Source organism: Hydra viridissima, unplaced genomic scaffold, assembly GCF_058129835.1.
Source record: "Hydra viridissima isolate aposymbiotic clone 2 unplaced genomic scaffold, HvirCarnegie_v1 scaffold_13, whole genome shotgun sequence".
Taxonomy (NCBI): domain Eukaryota; kingdom Metazoa; phylum Cnidaria; class Hydrozoa; order Anthoathecata; family Hydridae; genus Hydra; species Hydra viridissima.
In genome coordinates, this window is record NW_028324312.1 from 10,545,794 (window position 1) to 10,565,697 (window position 19,904).

General features: G+C 30.8%; 2 protein-coding genes across 2 annotated transcripts; both read left to right on the forward strand.

The window, feature by feature from the left end:
• Positions 1 to 6,771: 6,771 nt before the first annotated feature.
• Positions 6,772 to 12,273, forward strand: LOC149880451 (uncharacterized). The gene is made up of 3 exons (XM_090070553.1): positions 6,772 to 6,921; positions 6,993 to 7,247; positions 7,754 to 12,273. Exons 1-3 carry the CDS (start codon positions 6,894 to 6,896, stop codon positions 10,873 to 10,875), a joined length of 3,405 nt encoding a protein of 1,134 aa, XP_089926679.1. The 5' UTR covers positions 6,772 to 6,893; the 3' UTR covers positions 10,876 to 12,273.
• LOC149880452 (uncharacterized) lies at positions 10,978 to 12,273 on the forward strand. The gene has a single exon (XM_090070554.1). The coding sequence runs from the start codon at positions 10,978 to 10,980 to the stop codon at positions 12,127 to 12,129; it is 1,152 nt and encodes a 383-aa protein (XP_089926680.1). The 3' UTR covers positions 12,130 to 12,273.
• Positions 12,274 to 19,904: the final 7,631 nt, after the last annotated feature.

Here is a 19,904-nt window from a genome sequence, read left to right on the forward strand (position 1 = left end):
ATGAGCAGTATACTTTGGGTTGATCTAATGTTCCCAGAGACAATCTTGGGATTCTGGTGCTTGTTTGGTTTCGCATTCCCTCCCCCCCTCCCCTTTTTTTTTTCAGATTCTGGAAGATCCTTGTCTGAAACGGAATGAAATAGTTTTCATTTTTATTTTTGACAAAGAAAGAGTACTCTAATTCACATTTGAATATTCCATTTTTCCGTTAAAAACGACGCTGCTTTTAACTCCATTTTGAAACTTTTTAATGATAGTTTTAAAACCATTAATTCAAACCGCTGAAAATATTTACCTGGTTTTTACAGGCGTTAATAAATACATAGAACAAAAAAATTACTTTAACTGAAAAGCTACTAAATTTGTTCATTACAATATGTAAAGAAATATAAACCAAAAAATAATGAGTTGTGTTCATCAAATAGTTTTACGCACACCTAATTTACTGGGAAGTTAGTAGCAATTTGATCCCAAAAGTGAAAAAATGCATGCTCTTTAAATCTCTGCATCCACATGAATTTGCTGAGATAGTCAGGAATCATGTCTCTATGTGTTCCAATCATTGGTTTAAACTTTGCTTTACTGCGACACCACATTGCTTCAACTCTATTAGTTGTCACGTTTGTTGCTGGATCTACAAAGTGAAACAAATGGTTCACCGTACCATGCTGAAAGCCTTGTGCTCCAAGAGTGTTAAAAGCACGCCACATATCACTCCAAATTTCCGTCTCTTGCCTTATCCATCGATGTATAATTGGCAAAAGATTTGCTGCATCATATTGAGCAGCGGGGATTAGAAAACGTTCTTTTGTTGTTGGCTCGTAACGACCAAATATCCATTGGTCTTCCAGAAAACTGCCACGGTTGTATTTGCGGCGCGCAAAAAGAGATTCGTCAACCTCTACAACACAGCCAGGGCCGCTTAGTTGTACAGAATTATTCAAAAAGTAATCTACTGCAACATTTCTGCAAAACTGGTTCCAACCGCTAATAGTTTTCCTGCATCCAATCATAGGCGTAGAGTTTTAGTTTTCCCTGATGGGGCATAAATTATTTTGTAGGAGTTGAAAATCTATAATAAGAAATAAAAAGTTTTTTCAATGGGCATGAAAATGTAATTTATTTTCTCAAGTAAAATGTGTTCATGCGTAAGGAGGCACGCATTATAAACTCATCGATCAAATGATCAAGATCAAGAGTGTAGGCAATATCGCGATGGCAATTTAAAATAGCGAGATGATTCAATCGCTCCTGAGACATTGTAGAACGCAAATAAGTCTTTAGCCTACGAAGACAGGAAAAAGAGCGCTCACACGTACATGAGGTGATTCAAAATTAATTAGTTGAATATTCTTGAATTTCGCATGATCCATAAATATGTCGCGATTGAGTTGTAGCCCTCTATAATCTTCAAAGTCATCTTTGTAAAAAGCCTCAACGAATCCAACTTTCAAGCACTGACCAATGAGAAATTTTTTTACATTTGCTAAATGCTTAGTGGTCTCAGTCGGCTTGAAACGGGTCGCAAGTCCCGTTATAACACAATCCAGAGATGCATAGAAAAGCTGGCGGTAATGGTCCTCTGGAGTCGTAGCAAAGTATGGAACTCCACTTCCAGTAAATTTTGATATAATTTTACGTTTCTCTGGCATCTATGGTTAAGTAAACTACATTCTGCTGTCAAGTAAACTACATTCTGCTGCTACAACAGCTGCATCCCATAAGACTTTGAAGCGAGTATCGGCCCGGGCTTCTTTAAACACCTTCTTAAACATGTTGATGGCATTTCTTGCTTTGCAAAAATTAAGCTGCCTAAAACAATATTCAATAAACCTTTACAATTATAATTTGCTTAAAATAATATATTACAAAAAAGACACTATCAAATAAAACAATATTTACCTTGGAGTGCTGCATTAGCATACTTGATTAACGTGAAGATCATGCGCAAAATTTTCAATTTGAAAAATGTGTCAAACTTACAAAAAGATTCCAGATAACCCGCTGCTTCTGACTTATTCTTGGCTGAATTATCAGAATGATTTTCAAAATCCTCTAAGCAGTTGATAATGGCGGAATAGTTACTCGTAATAGATATAATGGACGGTTTTCTAAGGATCCATTGAGTGTGGCAAAATGGCCGCAGTGATGTTCCGCTTTCTACATCCTCTACACTTCGAAATTTGTTGAAACATGCCAATTGTTTTGGAGATCCACGGGTAAATTTATATTATTCTTGATCTCTGTTTGATTTTCAACCGAATCTTGTGCTACCAAGTTGAGATTATGAGCGCGGCAGTGCACGTAAAAAGCCCGCTCTTCTTTCCCACTCATTAAAGTCTGCACGATTTGACGATCCGTCAAAACATTGGCCCCGACAATTTTGAATCAACAGGCTAAATCGATATAAAACGTCCATTAAACAGTTCTTGATGTTCTCGGTTTGCTAAAATCCCATTAAAAGCTCCTCAATTTTAAATTTTTTATTAACACGCCGAATGCAGATCGAAACTTGTTCTTTCGTGGACATATCCGTTATTTCATCGGATCAAACTATAGAATTGTGATTCTCTTATATTTTCGCATAGCTTACGAAGTGTTGCATGAGCAAAGTCTTAAATGATTTCGTTTTCAATATCAGGCGAGAGCCACTTTTACTTTTTAGGACGATTCAAGCATTTCTTCAGTTCCAGAGAATCGTTTGCTCGTAGTTTGAGTAGCATGCGAAAGTTTGAATTATTTTCAACCTTTCCACGGATGAAAAGGCCTTGCGTTCCCTAATACATTTAGAAGAAACATTTATTTATCTAGTAAATAAATTTAATGATTGATAGTTAATCTAAATTTTTCTTAAACGAAATTGAGGAATTACCAAATAAAGAAGTGTTGTAAATATTTTTGATAAAGCCGTACGATTATCCATCATTTCTTTATTTTGGTGTGATTAATCTGTTGGATAACGGTCGATTCCAGTGTTGCTGAGGCGATCATACTAACAGACGCCCAATGGAGTTCAGATCGCTCGTGAGAACCAAATATTTGTGACGCTTTCTTCCAATTAGAAAATCCGTTTAAAATAAAAGCTTCGTACGAATCTTTTTCTCTTGAACTACGAGGTAAAGGCATTTTCATTTGGGTAGCTTTGATGCAGGTAGAATAAAAAACTTTTTCTTTCTGGCAGTCATGTAAAACCCATTTATGTTTTTCATTCCAGATTTGTTTAAATTTTCTTCCCTTTTTTGATGGAAAAGATGACTGTCTTGAACAAGGTCTAGACTCCTCTGTAAAAGACGGCGACTCAACAACAGCGGTTGGATTATTTGCATAATCTAACTGAACAAATGATAAACTTTCATGAGTATAATCTTGGAAGTTATTAGCATTTTGAGATTGAGAAAATAATGCAACTTCTTCAATTTGATTTTCTTTTTTTGAAAAGTATTAATCTTCACTAATCTTCTTCATTCTACAACATCTTTCAACTTATTATTTAAAAGTCAATGTACCATTGAACAATTAAAATATTTCTTCAAAAACTTACGTTTTTTTAGTTCATATGATTTTTAATTCAAAACTTTTAAATAATTAATACAAACAATACTGCCAAATTTATCAAAGAAAAAAAATACAAAACAAACGTTTAACTTACACAACTCTTTAGTTTATGTAGTTCAGTAAATTTGCTTTTTATTACGTTTTTACCGATCACAAATGAATCTCAAACTCATCAGAAGCGTGGAATTTCTGAAATTCGAAAAATAGTATAAACTTTTGAAAATCACCATAGGTATTTGCGGAAATATTACAATCATTTTTAAATTGTTGCATTTGTTAATGTTTAAGTATATTATGGTTTTTATTTTTTAAATATTTTTGAAAGCTTGGTGAATTTCCCCGGATGGGGCAAAGCCCCAGCGACAAATTTCCGGATGGGGCTCGAGCCCCCGAGCCCCAGCGCGTTCTACGTCTATGCATCCAATATCCAATTCTTTTTTGAACATATTCTTGCGACAGTCCCCGACTTTTGCCTGCGCTACAAGCCCATATGTATGTTACTCCAATGATCTTCCACAACTCCAGTTTTGATTTCTCAAAAACGCTGCCTTTGCGAATGTTTACAATCTTTTTAGACTTTTTAAAAGTACATCTCTAGGTTATTCCATCTACACTGCGTGTGTACAGCTGTTCGCTATACTGCAAATTGCAAACAGGACAAATCATTGCAGTAGTAAGCAAGCCAAAGTCTCTCAACCACTTTATGCATTCTTCGCGATTATTCATTAACCACGCACCAATTTCAGTTAGCGAGATTTTATCAAATTCATCTGCTGTTGGTTTTCTAGCCATTTTGAAATTTCTATCTATAAAAAACTGGTGACACGAATTTGTTAAGCGACTTATTATAAGACATCAAAACCGTTCGAAAAAATTCCAAATAATTTTATACCTGTTACCTGTTGTTTACTGGTATTAGGCAGTGGCGCAGCAAAACATGGACAAACATCAAAGATGGAGTGTAAAAACTACTTAAAAACTGATTTTGTTTTGTTGATAATACTCCATCCATTTTTTTGTTCTTTGTATTTCTTAACGCTCGTAAAAACAGGTAAATATTTTCAGCGGTTTGAACTAATGGTTTTAAAACTATCATTAAAAAGTTTCAAAATTGAGTTAAAAGTAGCGTCAATTTTAACGGAAAAATGGAATATTCAAATTAGAATTAGAGTACTTTTTCTTTGTCAAGAATAAAAATGAAAACCATTTTTTTCCGTTTCAGACAAAGATCTTCCAAAATCTGAAAAAAAAAAGGGATGCAAAACCAGACAAGCGCTGGCATTATTTCATGGTGTTTAACAATCACTTAAGCTTTTGCTGGCTGATTCAACAGTGAAACATTTTTTGTCTGAGAGCCACAAAATTTAAGCCTTTTCTTCAACATACGATGGAGCTTCTTAGAACGTTCCATAAGAACAGCGCTCAGACGGTCTGTTAAAAGAAAAGTTTTGTTTCTTGTCTTGAATAAGAAAGCACAGCTCTTTTTAAAAACCCTTCTAACTGTGACTTCAATTATTTCTCACTTTGCCAACTTTTTAATTGGCCTCATGGGGTTCTCTTTAATCTGTCTTTTGCGTAAGCTCAACAATACCTATTTCTTTGATTGAAATATGGCCAAGCGTTGTTTCAACTTCGTCACCAGGGCTAAAGCAACTACCTTTTCATGTTTGACTTCCATTATCACAAATAAGTTTATATAAAGCAATAAAACTATATTTTGCTTATTCTTATAGGACTTTCATTATAAACAAACAAACAAATAATAATAATAATCAGAACATCTGCATTTCTCCAGCACAAAACCTTATTCAAGGTAAAAGCAATCTTTTATAACGCAATCTACATAAAATTAAAGCATTTAGTTTTTTTGGATTTTAATCATTAGAAATGAATAATGTAGCTGAATTTTAATGAATTTATATATTTAGAAATAGAATTCTATCAGACTCCAGAAGCTTATTACGATAATTCAAATAAAATTTGAATACAAGTTATTACTATTCATTAAAAGTGAAACACCAGATGACGATATATCGGCCATTACTTTGTTAACTTATCTTTTTTTAAGTATACTTAAACAACTATAAGTTAACAAAGTAATGGCAAAGGAATTCTGTTTCACACAAAAGATTCAAACCTATTGCATGACGAATAAGTTCACTTAAAGAATTTCAATCCTATTATTTGATTAAACGGCATGTAAAATAGAAATTGCTGATTAATATTGCATGAACAAAGGCTAATTAAAAACTTAAGAAATCGATCATATGACTTTATCCTCTGTACAAGAGAGCATATTTCAAATATTTTCCTAATAAAAAGACATTTGGGTTAACACAAACTTCGCTCGATGCTGCTATTCATTTTTACAAAACATTTTTTTATTAGTTTTATATATATATATATATATATATATATATATATATATATATATATATATATATATATATATATATATATATATATATATAAATATAACGAAGTCTTTCAACAAACTTTTTAACTCATTCATCAGTGTTTTTATTATGTTTGTTTTGTATAACATGGCAGACTATTGCTTATAAGCATGAAACTTTAAGAACCATTGATAGTTATAGTTTCTTCGTTCTGTATATCTGTGTTTGTGTCAATATATAAATATATATATATACATATATATATATATATATATATATATATATATATATATATATATATATATATATATATATATATATATATATATATATATATATATATATATATATATATATATGAAGACCATACTGGAAAAACGATAACGCTACATTTGTATTGTTTTGAGTAAATTAGATTTTAAACTTTAAAACACCAAAGCTCACACCATAGCTCACTTATTTGTTAAGCTAAATATCTGTGTAATTTGATTGGTTTTCTAGTTATATAGTCAATTATTATATAGTTAAACTGCAGCCGAATATAACAGGGGCAAAAACCCAAAAAAAGCAAAAATGTAGCTTGATCTTTTTTCCAGTGTGGTATTCATATATATATATATATATATATATATATATATATATATATATATATATATATACACACATATATATATATATATATATATATATATATATATATATATATATATATATATATATATATATATATATATACATACATATATATATATATATATATTCATTGTTTACAATTATTGCATACTATGATTTGAAAAATTCTTTTTTGAAAATTAGTTTAAGGTCCATACTAAGATAGAAGTTAGAGCTCTTTCATATGTGGGAAAGAAAGCATCAGCTAAAGTAATCTTTACGAATATCAACCTTGCTGTTTCTCACCTAAAATTAAAAGAGCAAGTTGTCATGGAGAACGAGTTTGACGATATTGAAGGTAATTGCACATTCCTCACTGTTCTAATTTGTGAAGGTAATTCGATTATCTTAAGCAAATTTTGTTTTTAGTTGAAAAACTTCCACAAGATGTCTTTACGACGCTCGCAGATTTGTTGACCTACGATTGGAAAATACTTGCTCGATATCTATTGGTTGATGACACCTCAATCGATAATGTAGAAGAAGTATATAAAACAACAGCAGAACAAACTTTTCAAGTTCTAAATCAGTGGCGAAAGGATAATCCATTCAAAAAATGGCGAGATATTAAAAATGGGTTATACTTTTGCAATCGAAAAGCTTTGGTCGGTGAATGTGAACGAAGTAGGCATTTTGAGCAGAGAAGTTGATGGAATCTTTTTTGATTTTTGCTCTTCTTTTTCTATACAACTTTTTTAAAGAAAGCTGAATCCGAAAGCGAAACATTTTCTCAAAACGAAAGTCTAAAAAAATTTCACTTAATTTTAATGAATGCTAACGGTCAAGATCGCCTTCCAATACGAAAACTGAATTCATAATCCATAAAAGTTTTGAAGTTCAACTTGAAGTTAACGATTTTCTGAAAGTAATTTTTAAACACAAAACATTTCATAATACTCATAAACATAGTCTTCAAATAAATAAGTCATTACGAAATATTTAAATATAAATCTAAAAAAAATAAATTGTAAATGCAAGTCCATAAGAACCATTGAACCATCGTTATAATTCTTAACTTTTGTGCTCTCAATGATAATAACCGATATCAGTCACTTGTTTGATCAGTAATTTCAAAACCCTCCTCAACAAAGTCATTGCGCAGTTAAAAAATAAAAATATTTTTATTTTAGAGATATTTAGCAGAAATTCAGCATTTGGCGTCCTACCACCGGCAAACACGTTTATTTCACGTGACGATGAACTTGATCGAATTCATAAACAACTTTACGAAAAAAACAACGCGGGTAAGTTAATTACCGTTTTAACCGGGATGTCTGGAGTTGGAAAAACTCAGCTCGCTAGAAAATATGCTGCAAATCACAACACACGCTTTGATAGAGTAGTGTGGTTGGATGCATCACAAGACAAATTACAAAGCTCCATGATTAATCTCTGCCGCAAACTAGGGTTGATCGTAGAAGACTCTCACGGCGATGCGTTCGACATTGGAGTTGTTACCGAAAAAGTTCATAACTACTTCAAAAGCGAAAAAACGCTGTACATTTTTGACAATGTTGATCGTGAAAGCGTTGAGAATTTTGAAAAATACGTGTCTCATAAACCAAAGGCATTCACCTTGGTAACGTCGCAATGGAAAACATGGTCTGACAATGCTCATCAAATCCAAATTAGTCCTTTCTCGCATCAAGACGCGATTACCTTTATGAAAACGAACATTAACACAAACGATGACGAACGAGTGAAACAAATAACCGAAACGCTTCAATATCATCCCCTCGCAATTAATCAAGCGATTCTTTATATAAAAAACAACTGCCTTACATTGCAGGAATATTTGGATCTTTTTCAATCCTATCCCGTTGAACTACTGGAAGAAGTTATTCTCACCGAAGTTGAAACAAAGTCTGCATTAACATCAATCAACTTAGTGTTAAATAAAATAGAAACCACTCAGGATAAATCATTAGAAATTTTAAATCATTTATCGCATTGCGAATGTCAAAACATAACGAAGCAATTTATTCAGACCCTTTCAAAATACCTGAACATAAACGAAGATTACTTGATAAACCGCTTTGTATCATTATTAATTAATTATTCGTTGCTTGATCGATTCGACAGTGAAAATGATAGGTACTCGATACACGAAATGACAATTTTAACGTGTAAATATCATCAAAAACGCAAAGATATAATAAAAAAATGCAAAGAAAACATCGTGGATTTTCTAAAACTGCAGTTGAAAGACGTAAAGGAACACGTTGATGATGGAACACATTTCTATAAACACTTTATCCAGATGTTTCGTACTAACAAAAGGAAAATGTGCAGAGCTTTCAATGAACTGAGCCAGAAAATCGAACGTTTCTTATCAAAAAAAGGACATTTTCAAGACGCAATTACCATACTTGATGCTATTCAAAACTATAACACAGAAACATATGGGGCAAGAAACGAAATGACATTATGCGCAAAACAAAGTAAAGCAATATGTTTGTTCGGAATGGGAAAATATAAAGAAGCTTTAGAAACTACTTATCAAGTTAAAAAAGTCTTAACAGACATTTTAGGAATCAATCATATATTAACAATGACTACGAACCATAATATAGCAAGCTGTTTGGATAAGATGGGAAAATATAATGAAGCTTTAGAAATTTATTGTCAAGTTGAAAAAGTCTTAACGGATATTTTAGGAATCAATAATCCATCAACTTTGAATACAAAAGGTTGTATAGCAATCTGTTTGGATAACATGGGAAAATATAATGAAGCTTTAGAAATTTATTATCAAGTTGAAAAAGTACAAACGGACATATTAGGAATCAATCATCCATCAACATTGACTACAAAAAGTTGTATAGCAAGCTGTTTGGATAAGATGGGAAAATATAATGAAGCTTTAGAAATTTATTATCAAGTTGAAAAAGTACAAACGGACATTTTAGGAATCAATCATCCATCAACATTGGCTACAAAAAGTTGTATAGCAATCTGTTTGGATAAGATGGGAAAATATAATGAAGCTTTAGAAATTTATTATCAAGTTGAAAAAGTACAAACGGACATTTTAGGAATCAATCATCCATCAAGATTGACTACGAACCATAATATAGCAAGCTGTTTGAAGAAGATGGGAAAATATAATGAAGCTTTAGAAATTTATAATCAAGTTGAGAAAGTACAAACGGACATTTTAGGAATCAATCATCCATCAACATTGACTGCAAAAGGTTGTATAGCAAGCTGTTTGGATAACATGGGAAAATATAATGAAGCTTTAGAAATTTATTATCAAGTTGATAAAGTAGACACGGACATTTTAGGAATCAATCATCCATCAACATTGACTACGAACCATAATATAGCAAGCTGTTTGGATAAGATGGGAAAATATAATGAAGCTTTAGAAATTTATTATCAAGTTGAAAAAGTAGAAACGGACATTTTAGGAATCAATCATCCATCAACATTGACTACAAAAAGTTGTATAGCAAGCTGTTTGGATAAAATGGGAAAATATAATGAAGCTTTAAAAATTTATTATCAAGTTGAAAAAGTACAAACGGACATTTTAGGAATCAATCATCCATCAACATTGACTACAAAAAGTTGTATAGCAATGTGTTTGGATAACATGGGAAAATATAATGAAGCTTTAGAAATTTATTATCAAGTTGAAAAAGTACAAACGGACATTTTAGGAATCAATCATCCATCAACATTGACTACAAAATGTTGTATAGCAAGCTGTTTGGATAACATGGGAAAATATAATGAAGCTTTAGAAATTTATTATCAAGTTGAAAAAGTACAAACGGACATTTTAGGAATCAATCATCCATCAACATTGGCTACAAAAGGTTGTATAGCAATCTGTTTGGATCAGATGGTAAAATATAATGAAGCTTTAGAAATTTATTATCAAGTTGAAAAAGTACAAACGGACATTTTAGGAATCAATCATCCATCAACATTGACTACAAAAAGTTGTATAGCAAGCTGTTTGGATAACTTGGGAAAATATAATGAAGCTTTAGAAATTTATTATCAAGTTGAAAAAGTACGAACGGACATTTTAGGAATCAATCATCCATCAACATTGACTACGAACCATAATATAGCAAGCTGTTTGGATAACATGGGAAAATATAATGAAGCTTTAGAAATTTATTATCAAGTTGAAAAAGTACGAACGGACATTTTAGGAATCAATCATCCATCAACATTGACTACAAAATGTTGTATAGCAAGCTGTTTGGATAAGATGGTAAAATATAATGAAGCTTGAGAAATTTATTATCAAGTTGAAAAAGTACAAACGGACATTTTAGGAATCAATCATCCATCAACATTGACTACGAACCATAATATAGCAATCTGTTTGGATAAGATGGGAAAATATAATGAAGCTTTAGAAATTTATTATCAAATTGAAAATGTTGACACGGATATTTTAGGAATCAATCATCCATCAACATTGACTACAAAAAGTTGTATAGCAAGCTGTTTGTATAACATGGGAAAATATAATGAAGCTTTAGAAACTTATTATCAAGTTGAAAAATCGCTAATTGATAGTTTAGGAATCAATCATCCTTTAACGTTAAGTACAAAACGTAAGATAGCAAGATGTTTGTTAAATATCGGAAGGATTAAAGGAGCTTTAGATGTTTTTTTTCTGAAAGAGGAAATAGATTTTCCTCATTTTGAATTAAATCTTCCATTCGCTTTGGTTACAAAAAGTTTTGTGGGGAGATGTTTGAATGAATTGGGAAAATATAATAAAGCTTTAGAACTTTGTTCGGAAGTTGTAAAATTGCAAACATGTATTTTAGGACCAAATCATCCATCGACATTGTTTACAAAAAGCGTAAATGCAACCAGTTTAGAGAATACCGGAAAATATGATAAGGCTTTGGAACTTTATTATAATGTTGCTAAATTGCAAGTTGATGTTTTAGGAGTTAATCATCCTTCGACATTGGATTCAAAGCATAATATAGCAAGCTGTTTGTATTTAATTGGAAGATATAGCCAAGCTTTAGAAATTAATTATGAAATTGCAAAAATACGAACTGATAACTTAGGAATCGCTCATCCATTAACATTGGATTCAAAATATAATATTGCAGTCTGTTTGGGTAAATTGGGAAAATATAATGATGCTCTAGAACTTCATTATCAAGTTGAAAAGAAACGAGTTGATGTTTTGGGAATCAATCATCCATCAACATTGGGTTCAAAACATAATATTGCTAGTGGTTTGTACGATCTCGGAGACTATCATAAAGCTTTAGAAATTAACTATCAAGTAGCAAAAATGCGAACTGATGTTTTAGGAATCGATCACCCATCAACATTGGATGCAAAACATAAAATTGCCGTCTGTTTGGGTAAATTGGGAAAATATAATGAGGCTCTAGAACTTCATAATGAAGTTGAAAAGATACGAACTGATGTTTTGGGAATCAATCATCCGTCAACATTGGTTTCAAAGCGTAATATTGCAGACCTTTTAAGGAATGGAAATGAAGATAAATAAAAACGGTGTTTAAATGTTACTTATTTTAGTTTACATCAGATTATTTTTTGGGATGCAGGAATTTTTTTTTAGATTGATTGCGTAAGTTTTTATTTCACTCTAACTATTATATTTGTGAACAGTAGAAAAATATTCATAAAATTTAATCGCACTTTCAAAATTATTAGCGGTTTTGTGGAGTCCATTATTTAATTAACGTTTTTTTTTCACAATTGAATGAAATTTTGATTGATAGAAGAATCGAACAAATATTTTTCTTATTTTCTGAAAACCAGGAACGGTTATAGAAATAGGCTCTGAGGAGAAGTGCTATTAAAATTTGATATGAAATGAAATTTCAAATGAGTGAAGTCTATGTAAAGCTTACTAAATAATATTCGTATTTTTTAATGCAGATCTTATTTTATATCATTCTGTTTTATTTTTTTTTCAACAATCAGAAAAAATATGATGTCAATTATCAAAAAAATTTTGACCAAACTCTTTTTTAAACACTAATAAATTTTTGACATTATCGCTGACATGGTTTGGAACAACTTTTGTCATTATCGCTGACATGGTTTGAAACAATCTCTGACATTATCGCTGTCATCGTTTTGAATAGATAGAACTCAATAAATTTGAACACCTGCTTCACAGGGGTTTAGATTTATTGAGATTTGGACTCTTTCATTGAACAATTGATGCTGGAATCAAAAACATTTGCAAAATAGTCTGACCTTTTTGAGCTTTTGAGACCACTTACATACACCTCATTTAAATGCCTGTAATAAACACCTCTTGTAAAAACTTCATGTAAATACTTCTTGTAAATACTTCTAATAAACATTTCTTATAAATTCTTCCAATAATACCTCCAAAATGCCTCATAAATACTTTTTAGAAATATTTCGTATAAATACCAGTTATAAATACTTATTCGAAATAGCTCTTTTAGATTCATGATCACATCTCAGTGATAATCATAAGTGTATTTTAAAATAAAATACAAAAATCTGATCTCCCTAAATTGAATTTTGTATCATGCAGTGTTTCGGGTCTATTATTTGATGTTGGTAAGAAACAGATCTAAAACCAGGAGACTTGGTAAACTTCTTAATTTTATTGTTTATCAGACTTTCATTTTCTCTCTGAAAATATTCTCATGTCTTTTTTACAAGGTTGTTTATTTTATGCTCATTTTGAACGGAGTTTTCAAATTACAAAGAAAAAAACTTTTTCAAAAGTATATAATACAGAAATGCAGGATCGTAAAAAAAATGCAGCAGATGTTTACAAAATAAAGTCCAAATAATGCAGTTTGAGGAACAATTTGCCCAATGTGTCAAAATACTGTTTCACTCGTGTTTGAGCCAGTAAAATGAGCACCTGTTATGCCGCAAGGAACCTTAACACATGAACAATTAGAAACAACACGACCTTTTTTGTAGCGGATCTTTTTCCCAAATTTACATTGTTGCTTCACCTCTTTTACTTTCAAGGCCAAGGGTTTACATACAGTGCATTGGGTATGAAAAACAACAACGTGACTGTAAGTGGAAGTTATAGAAGAACAGTATCCAACACAGAAACTAGACTTCACGTAAACAGTTTGACAGTTCTTTTTTTCTACAGGGATTCTTTGCAGAAGTGTCTTGCAATCTGGATATTTGTGTACTTCGTGCAGAGCAGCGCTCGGAGAATTTGTGCGATTACGTAATTGGATTTCATATTTTAAGATAAAACATTTTATGAGGGCGCTCAATTTAGATTAATTTTCAAAATTTTGAAAGTTTTATATGTAAAGTTACACTATATTGACCCGAGGGAAAAAAAAGAAATTGTTTTCTGAATCTAATTTCATATTTCTGGTTTTTAGTTTGGCAACATTTATTTAACTTCGTCTTGAGAAAAATAATAATAAACTTTATTTTTAAGCCCAGCTTCAAAATAAAAATTTTTAAGATTTAAATATAGTAGGTGGTGTCACAAGGAAAAAAAATTTATTTATTTGGCATTAAGAGATTACTATTTCAAAAGAAATGGTGATGTAAACAGAATTTCTCCACAACATCAGGTTTTAAATCGAAAAAGTAAAACACCCTGCAAAGTGCTATCGATCAATACGAGATCAAGGTTTAGTTTGCAGTCGTTCAAACCATTTGAAAACTCTACAATTGATAAAAAGTATAATTAAAAAAAAGTTTAAGTGTCTCATATTTTATCCAAATTGTTTGATTTCCCGTATGTCAGAGAACGATAAAGAACCGAAAGATTAAAATTCATTTTCTCAGAATTTCAAACATCTACCATTACTATTTGCTGTTGACTGGAAACTAAAAATAACAAACGAATGCAAGATCATCTGTAATCAGCGTGAAAGTTATTTTTTTAATTTTCATAAAAAAAACTTGTTTACCAATGTTTTTTAGACTTTCTTTTCATTGTTTGCAAAAAAGAATTTAAAAAAGTTGGTAAACAAGTTTGTGTTCTTAACAACATTTTTAAAAGCATTTTTAAAAAACTTAAAAAAAATCATTTTAAAACAAGTTATACAGTTGGGCATATTGATTAGTTTGTCTTTCAAAAAACCGGTTACGGTAAAGCCGCGATTTTTGAGAAATAAACCCGGTAAAACCCGGTTTTTTTGTATTTAATTTTGGGCTTAAAACGCAAGCAAACAGGGCTTTATTTATATTGATTTAACAGTGATTATCGCAATACTGTATTAGCAAAAGAAACTGATACTTTTTGCCTCTTTTTAACAAATAATATGCTCTCATCATACAAAATATATCAAGAGTATCATCATTTAACCTGGTCCTAAGCTTAATAACAATCAAAACACTTGCTTAAAAGAACGTTCTGCTTTTATGCTGATGACACATTAACTTTTTAAAGCATTAACTAACATATCTAAATTTCATTATGGGGTAAATCTTGATTGTTCTCTTCAAAATTGCAATTTTTTTCAAAAAATCGGCAAAAAATATAAGCACCTATTTTGGCGAGATAAGGTCGCTTTACTTGTGGAATTCCAAATACATAAGGACTTTAGTTTTCAATCGTCAGGATTTTTTAAATATAACAATAAAGCCATGACTTCCATATTTCTTCTCTACTTCATAGGCTTAATAAATGACGCTAAAAGCTCCTTGCTGAAAGAGGATATTTGCAATTTGAATTGTTGACAAATGAATTTTGTTACTTCATCTGCTCTTATCAAGATTGGATGCCGTCTGCAAAGGGCATCAGTTCTAATTGTCACAGGTTCCAGGGCAGCAATTAATTCTTCTAACTCAGTGAATTCTTCATCAGAGAAGTGAACATCACTTGATAATTCAATCAAAGACATTTTGATTGACTTCTTAAGTTTAACAAAGCGTTTTATCATGTCTACTAAACTGTTCCATCTTGTTTTGGAATCAAGCATTAGCATATATTCTCTTATAAATTCAGTTTTTCCGTGTTTCTGCAGTACATCATCATTTTTAACTGGATTTTTACGAAACAGTCAAATACAGTTCCTCACTTTAGAAATAAGATTTTGAATGTTTTGTCGAACCTCAGGAAGTTAGGCATCTTCATCGTTTACCTGAATACTTTATTTAGGATTAAGATAAGAAATACAATGTTATGTTTAATTGACCCGGCAAATCGTACTTACTGTAAAGACCCATCATTATAATAATTATCATCATCATCACTTATTTCAACATCAGATATAGCATCATCACCAATCGTTAAGTCATCTGCAAATAGTTCCAAATCTTTACAAAGGACTTCACAAACAGCCAAATGCATGCCATGTGCAAAGCATAATTAGTGAATTTGAAGAATGGATTTGCCATGTTTTACCATCACTGAAGCTCCTTCAGTGGTTGTAGCCACAACATCCGAATCAAGATCAATTCCAAGCTCATCAAGTTTTTTCTTCTCGATAGCTACTGCTTTTTCGGCTGGCTTGGATCCAAAGATTCTCACCAAGCAAAGATTTCAATGACGATCCTCAACATGAACGTTGATTTTCATGTAACGTAAATTTCGCTTAGAAGTTTATTCATCTAGAGTTAAGCTAAAACGATGATTCGAATTTCTTAGATCCTGAAATTCTTTCTTGAAGAGAATTTTGATTTCTACTCCTTGCTTCATTATAATAGCTCAAATTGCATTTGTATCAGCTTGAATTTTGGATCTCTGAGCTCCCAAAGCATCGCTGACTTTTTGATAGGACTCAAACTGGAATTCCATCAAAAGCTACTAGCTCTGAGAAAACCACTGAAATGAAAATCTTTTTCTACTTTGAAGAAGTTGTCAATTTTAGGGAGTATTTTCTTTTTTTCCGCTGAGATCTTAATTGTTGACAAGTCATCTCATGCTTTGTCTTCAAAAGAGCTCTTAATTTACAAGTAGATCCTCCTTTGCTCTTCATCTCTTTGTCACATATCTTGCACTTGGCCTTCTCAATTTTTTCCAAAGTTTAAAAGTGCCTCCAAACGGGGGAACCTTTATTCCTTCCGTGAAGGACATTTTTAAATCACTTTGGAAAAATGTTATTGACTTCAAATCATACTTCAATTCAGCACCACAAAATATAGCATAAATAGAAACCAAAGGATTGTCAAAATCAAATTAAAATCTTTAACTAATAATTTATTCTAATAAAAGTACAGCAAAAATATTTAAATTTTTTATTACATTAATTAAAAAAACCGCAAAAACCGCCACAAAAAAACCAATTACGATTTTTCTTCTAAAGTAAAAAAACCGGTTTAAAACCGGTTTTAAAAAACCGGTTATATGCCCTACAATACAGCAATATTTTCAAATAAGCTGAGGGATTACAATAGTAAACCAAGAAAAAGTGACTGGCTGCTTTAGTGAAAACCATGATATCTTTTATCACTTATGTACAATAATGATGCCTCGTGCTTTTAGCATTTTTACCTAAAGAATGTTTTAAAGCTCAACGATTTAATGACAACTTGCTGCAAGAAAAATAAAAAATGATGATGTTCATTTATAGAGTAAACAATCTTCCGATGACTTTATTGATGAAAAATCTTTGCAGTTTAAAACGTATTGTAGTTTGATCACTTTAGTGTCTTCAGTTAGTGTCTTCTTTAGTTAGTTGCCTATTAAGTCCATTTGATGCTTTACGTACAAAAACTTAGGCACTTACATTCAAGATCTTCGTTTGTTTTTTTTTTTTATTATCATTACCTTTTCTGTAAAACTTTTTAAAAATCTAAAAATAAATTTCAGCTTATTTTGCACTCTGGCATTTTTTCCATATTGAGGGAGCTTTTTCTCGCTTTTTTAAACAATTCCCTATCATTTTGATGCGTTCAGTTAATTATTCTGCAGCGAAGAAGTAATATTAATGAAGAAAGAAACAAAGAAATTTTTCCTTAAAAAATTTTAAATCTTTGTTAACTTTATAGCAGAGACATTTTGAATTTTTATCATCTTTTATCACAGTGCTACTTTTAAATTTTCATCATCTGTATCAAAATGATATTTCAAATTGGTTGTGTGCTTGCCTGAATATTTTGCTACCCTTGCAAACATAAAATTTTTACTTGCAACAGTAATTGCTTTATCCTCCACGAAACAGGTTGAATTACCGTTACCTTATTTTTATTAAACAGTTTTTATAATAATTTCTATTGGAAAACGTCTAAATTTAACTTGAATATTAACAATATAAGAAAGGATTGCTTGCTACAGCAGTACTTTTCGGATTTTATGAAATACCGATTTTAAAAATAGAATCAAAAATATTAAAAGATTAAAACCACTCCAATACTTTACTTTTTAAAGTTTCCCGGTTACAAGCCCTCTGTTTTAGCTGATTATACCGTGAACAAAATCTAGCCTACTTTGTTAGAGAGACGGGGGCTAGTTGTCAACCTGGAAATTTTTACTTGGAAGTCACCTTCAAAATGCTGCTTATAACAATTTTTTATTTATAGTAGTGGATTGGTTTTCTATGCAAACTTGTTTTTTTTTTTTTTTTAAGTAATTGAAATAAGAAATTGGTTTATTTTAAAACGATCATAGGAAAACCATTAACGCAAAATTAGATGGAAAAACTAAAGACAGTTATGAAGGAGTAAAATAAAAACTCAATAAAATTGCTAAAAAAATTTGAAAATGAGAATTTAAATGTAAAAAAATCTAATTACAGAAGGATTTAAAAAAGAGAAATTTAAAAAAAAAAAACTGAAAATAATCGCCAAAACAGAGAATTATTATTCTTGTTATGTTTTCATAAGTTGGACATAAATTATTACAATATCCGCAAAATATTGCAAGTGTTGTATATTAATTTAATATTCTTTTAATATTTCGGACATTTTAGCTAATTAAAAACGTTAAAAATAAGCTGCTTCTACTATGCATCCACGCCTATACTGATCATCTACGTGGAAAATATCCCTTCATTTTTGGACCCCATTCCCTTTAATAAATATATTAAATTTGGGACAATTATAGATAATGTTAAAGAGCATGGAAATGTAATTAACTCCGCAATAGTCTTAGATCTCTTGTCAATTTTATCAACATTCCAGAAAATCTGTAAAGTCATATAAAAACTTTATATGTATCAAAATATGATATTTACAGAACATTCTTGCTTTTGGCACAGGTTCAATGGGTAACATCTGCTGCGTTAAAACAAAAGATAAAAAAAGTATTGCTGACACCCAAGAACTTAACAATATACTACACAATGCTAACATATCAACAAGCTGTTTAGATCATGAAGGTACAAGAAATGCTTAAGAGTTTTTTTATTGTTAAGAAAAGTTTCAGTTTTTATGAGGAAATAATTACAACACTTGTTTTAAGTTCCACTCTCCTGGTTAGATTTGTAGACAAATTTTAGAAATTTAAAAAAGAAATTCCTTTTTTTTCAAAATTTATTGCATGCTACTTAGATAGTGTTGAATTGATAAATGTAATATATCAAGGTCAGCATAGATTGGTGGGAAACCAATCTATGCTGACCTTTTTAGAGCGGAGAATAGTAGTGGATTTAGCTGTAGACGCGAGGGGCACAAGTTATCTTTTTACAGTGGGACGCAGGGTGGACAAAGTTTGAAAAAAATTTTTTTGTTTGGTTTCTGATCAAGAGTCTCAAATGCCAACACATTCAATCTGGATGTGTTATAATATCAGAAATTGAGGATTATTCTTCAGAAATTTACGTGCAAAGTAAAAAAGTTTTTGGTCAAATGTATGATCCAAGAGAGCTGGGTCTGACCAAGTTTTTTTTTGTAGTTTTCAAAGTGAGGCCAAAATATGAAAAAGTATCGCCAAAAATTCTGAAATTTTAACATTGATGGAGTCTGGTATAAATTGTTCTTTCCGTTCAAATTTAAAATTTTTGGCACAAAAATTTTTAAAGAGAAATTTTATTTTGAAGAGAAATTTTATTTTAAAACAAAATTTTTTTATTTTCCTGAAAACCCAATTACAGTTGAAAACCCAATTCGAATTAGATTCGAACATTTTTGCAGTGAAGTCCTTTTCTTTTCTTTTTTTTTTTTTTTGCTTTTTTAAAATATTTCACCACTTTAATATTTATTATGGGAATGAACCTAAGTTTTAAGTTATAGATTGATTCGGATATTCACAGAGCGGTATCAATTCTGATCAGCTTTATTTCTTACAATCATATGTTTATAATTTTGTTTCCAAATTTTTAAACTTTTGAATGTAGCTAAAAAAAGTAATGTTAAGTTCCTTTACTTAATAGATAAAGGTGTAGCTGTACCAAACGTAGCCGG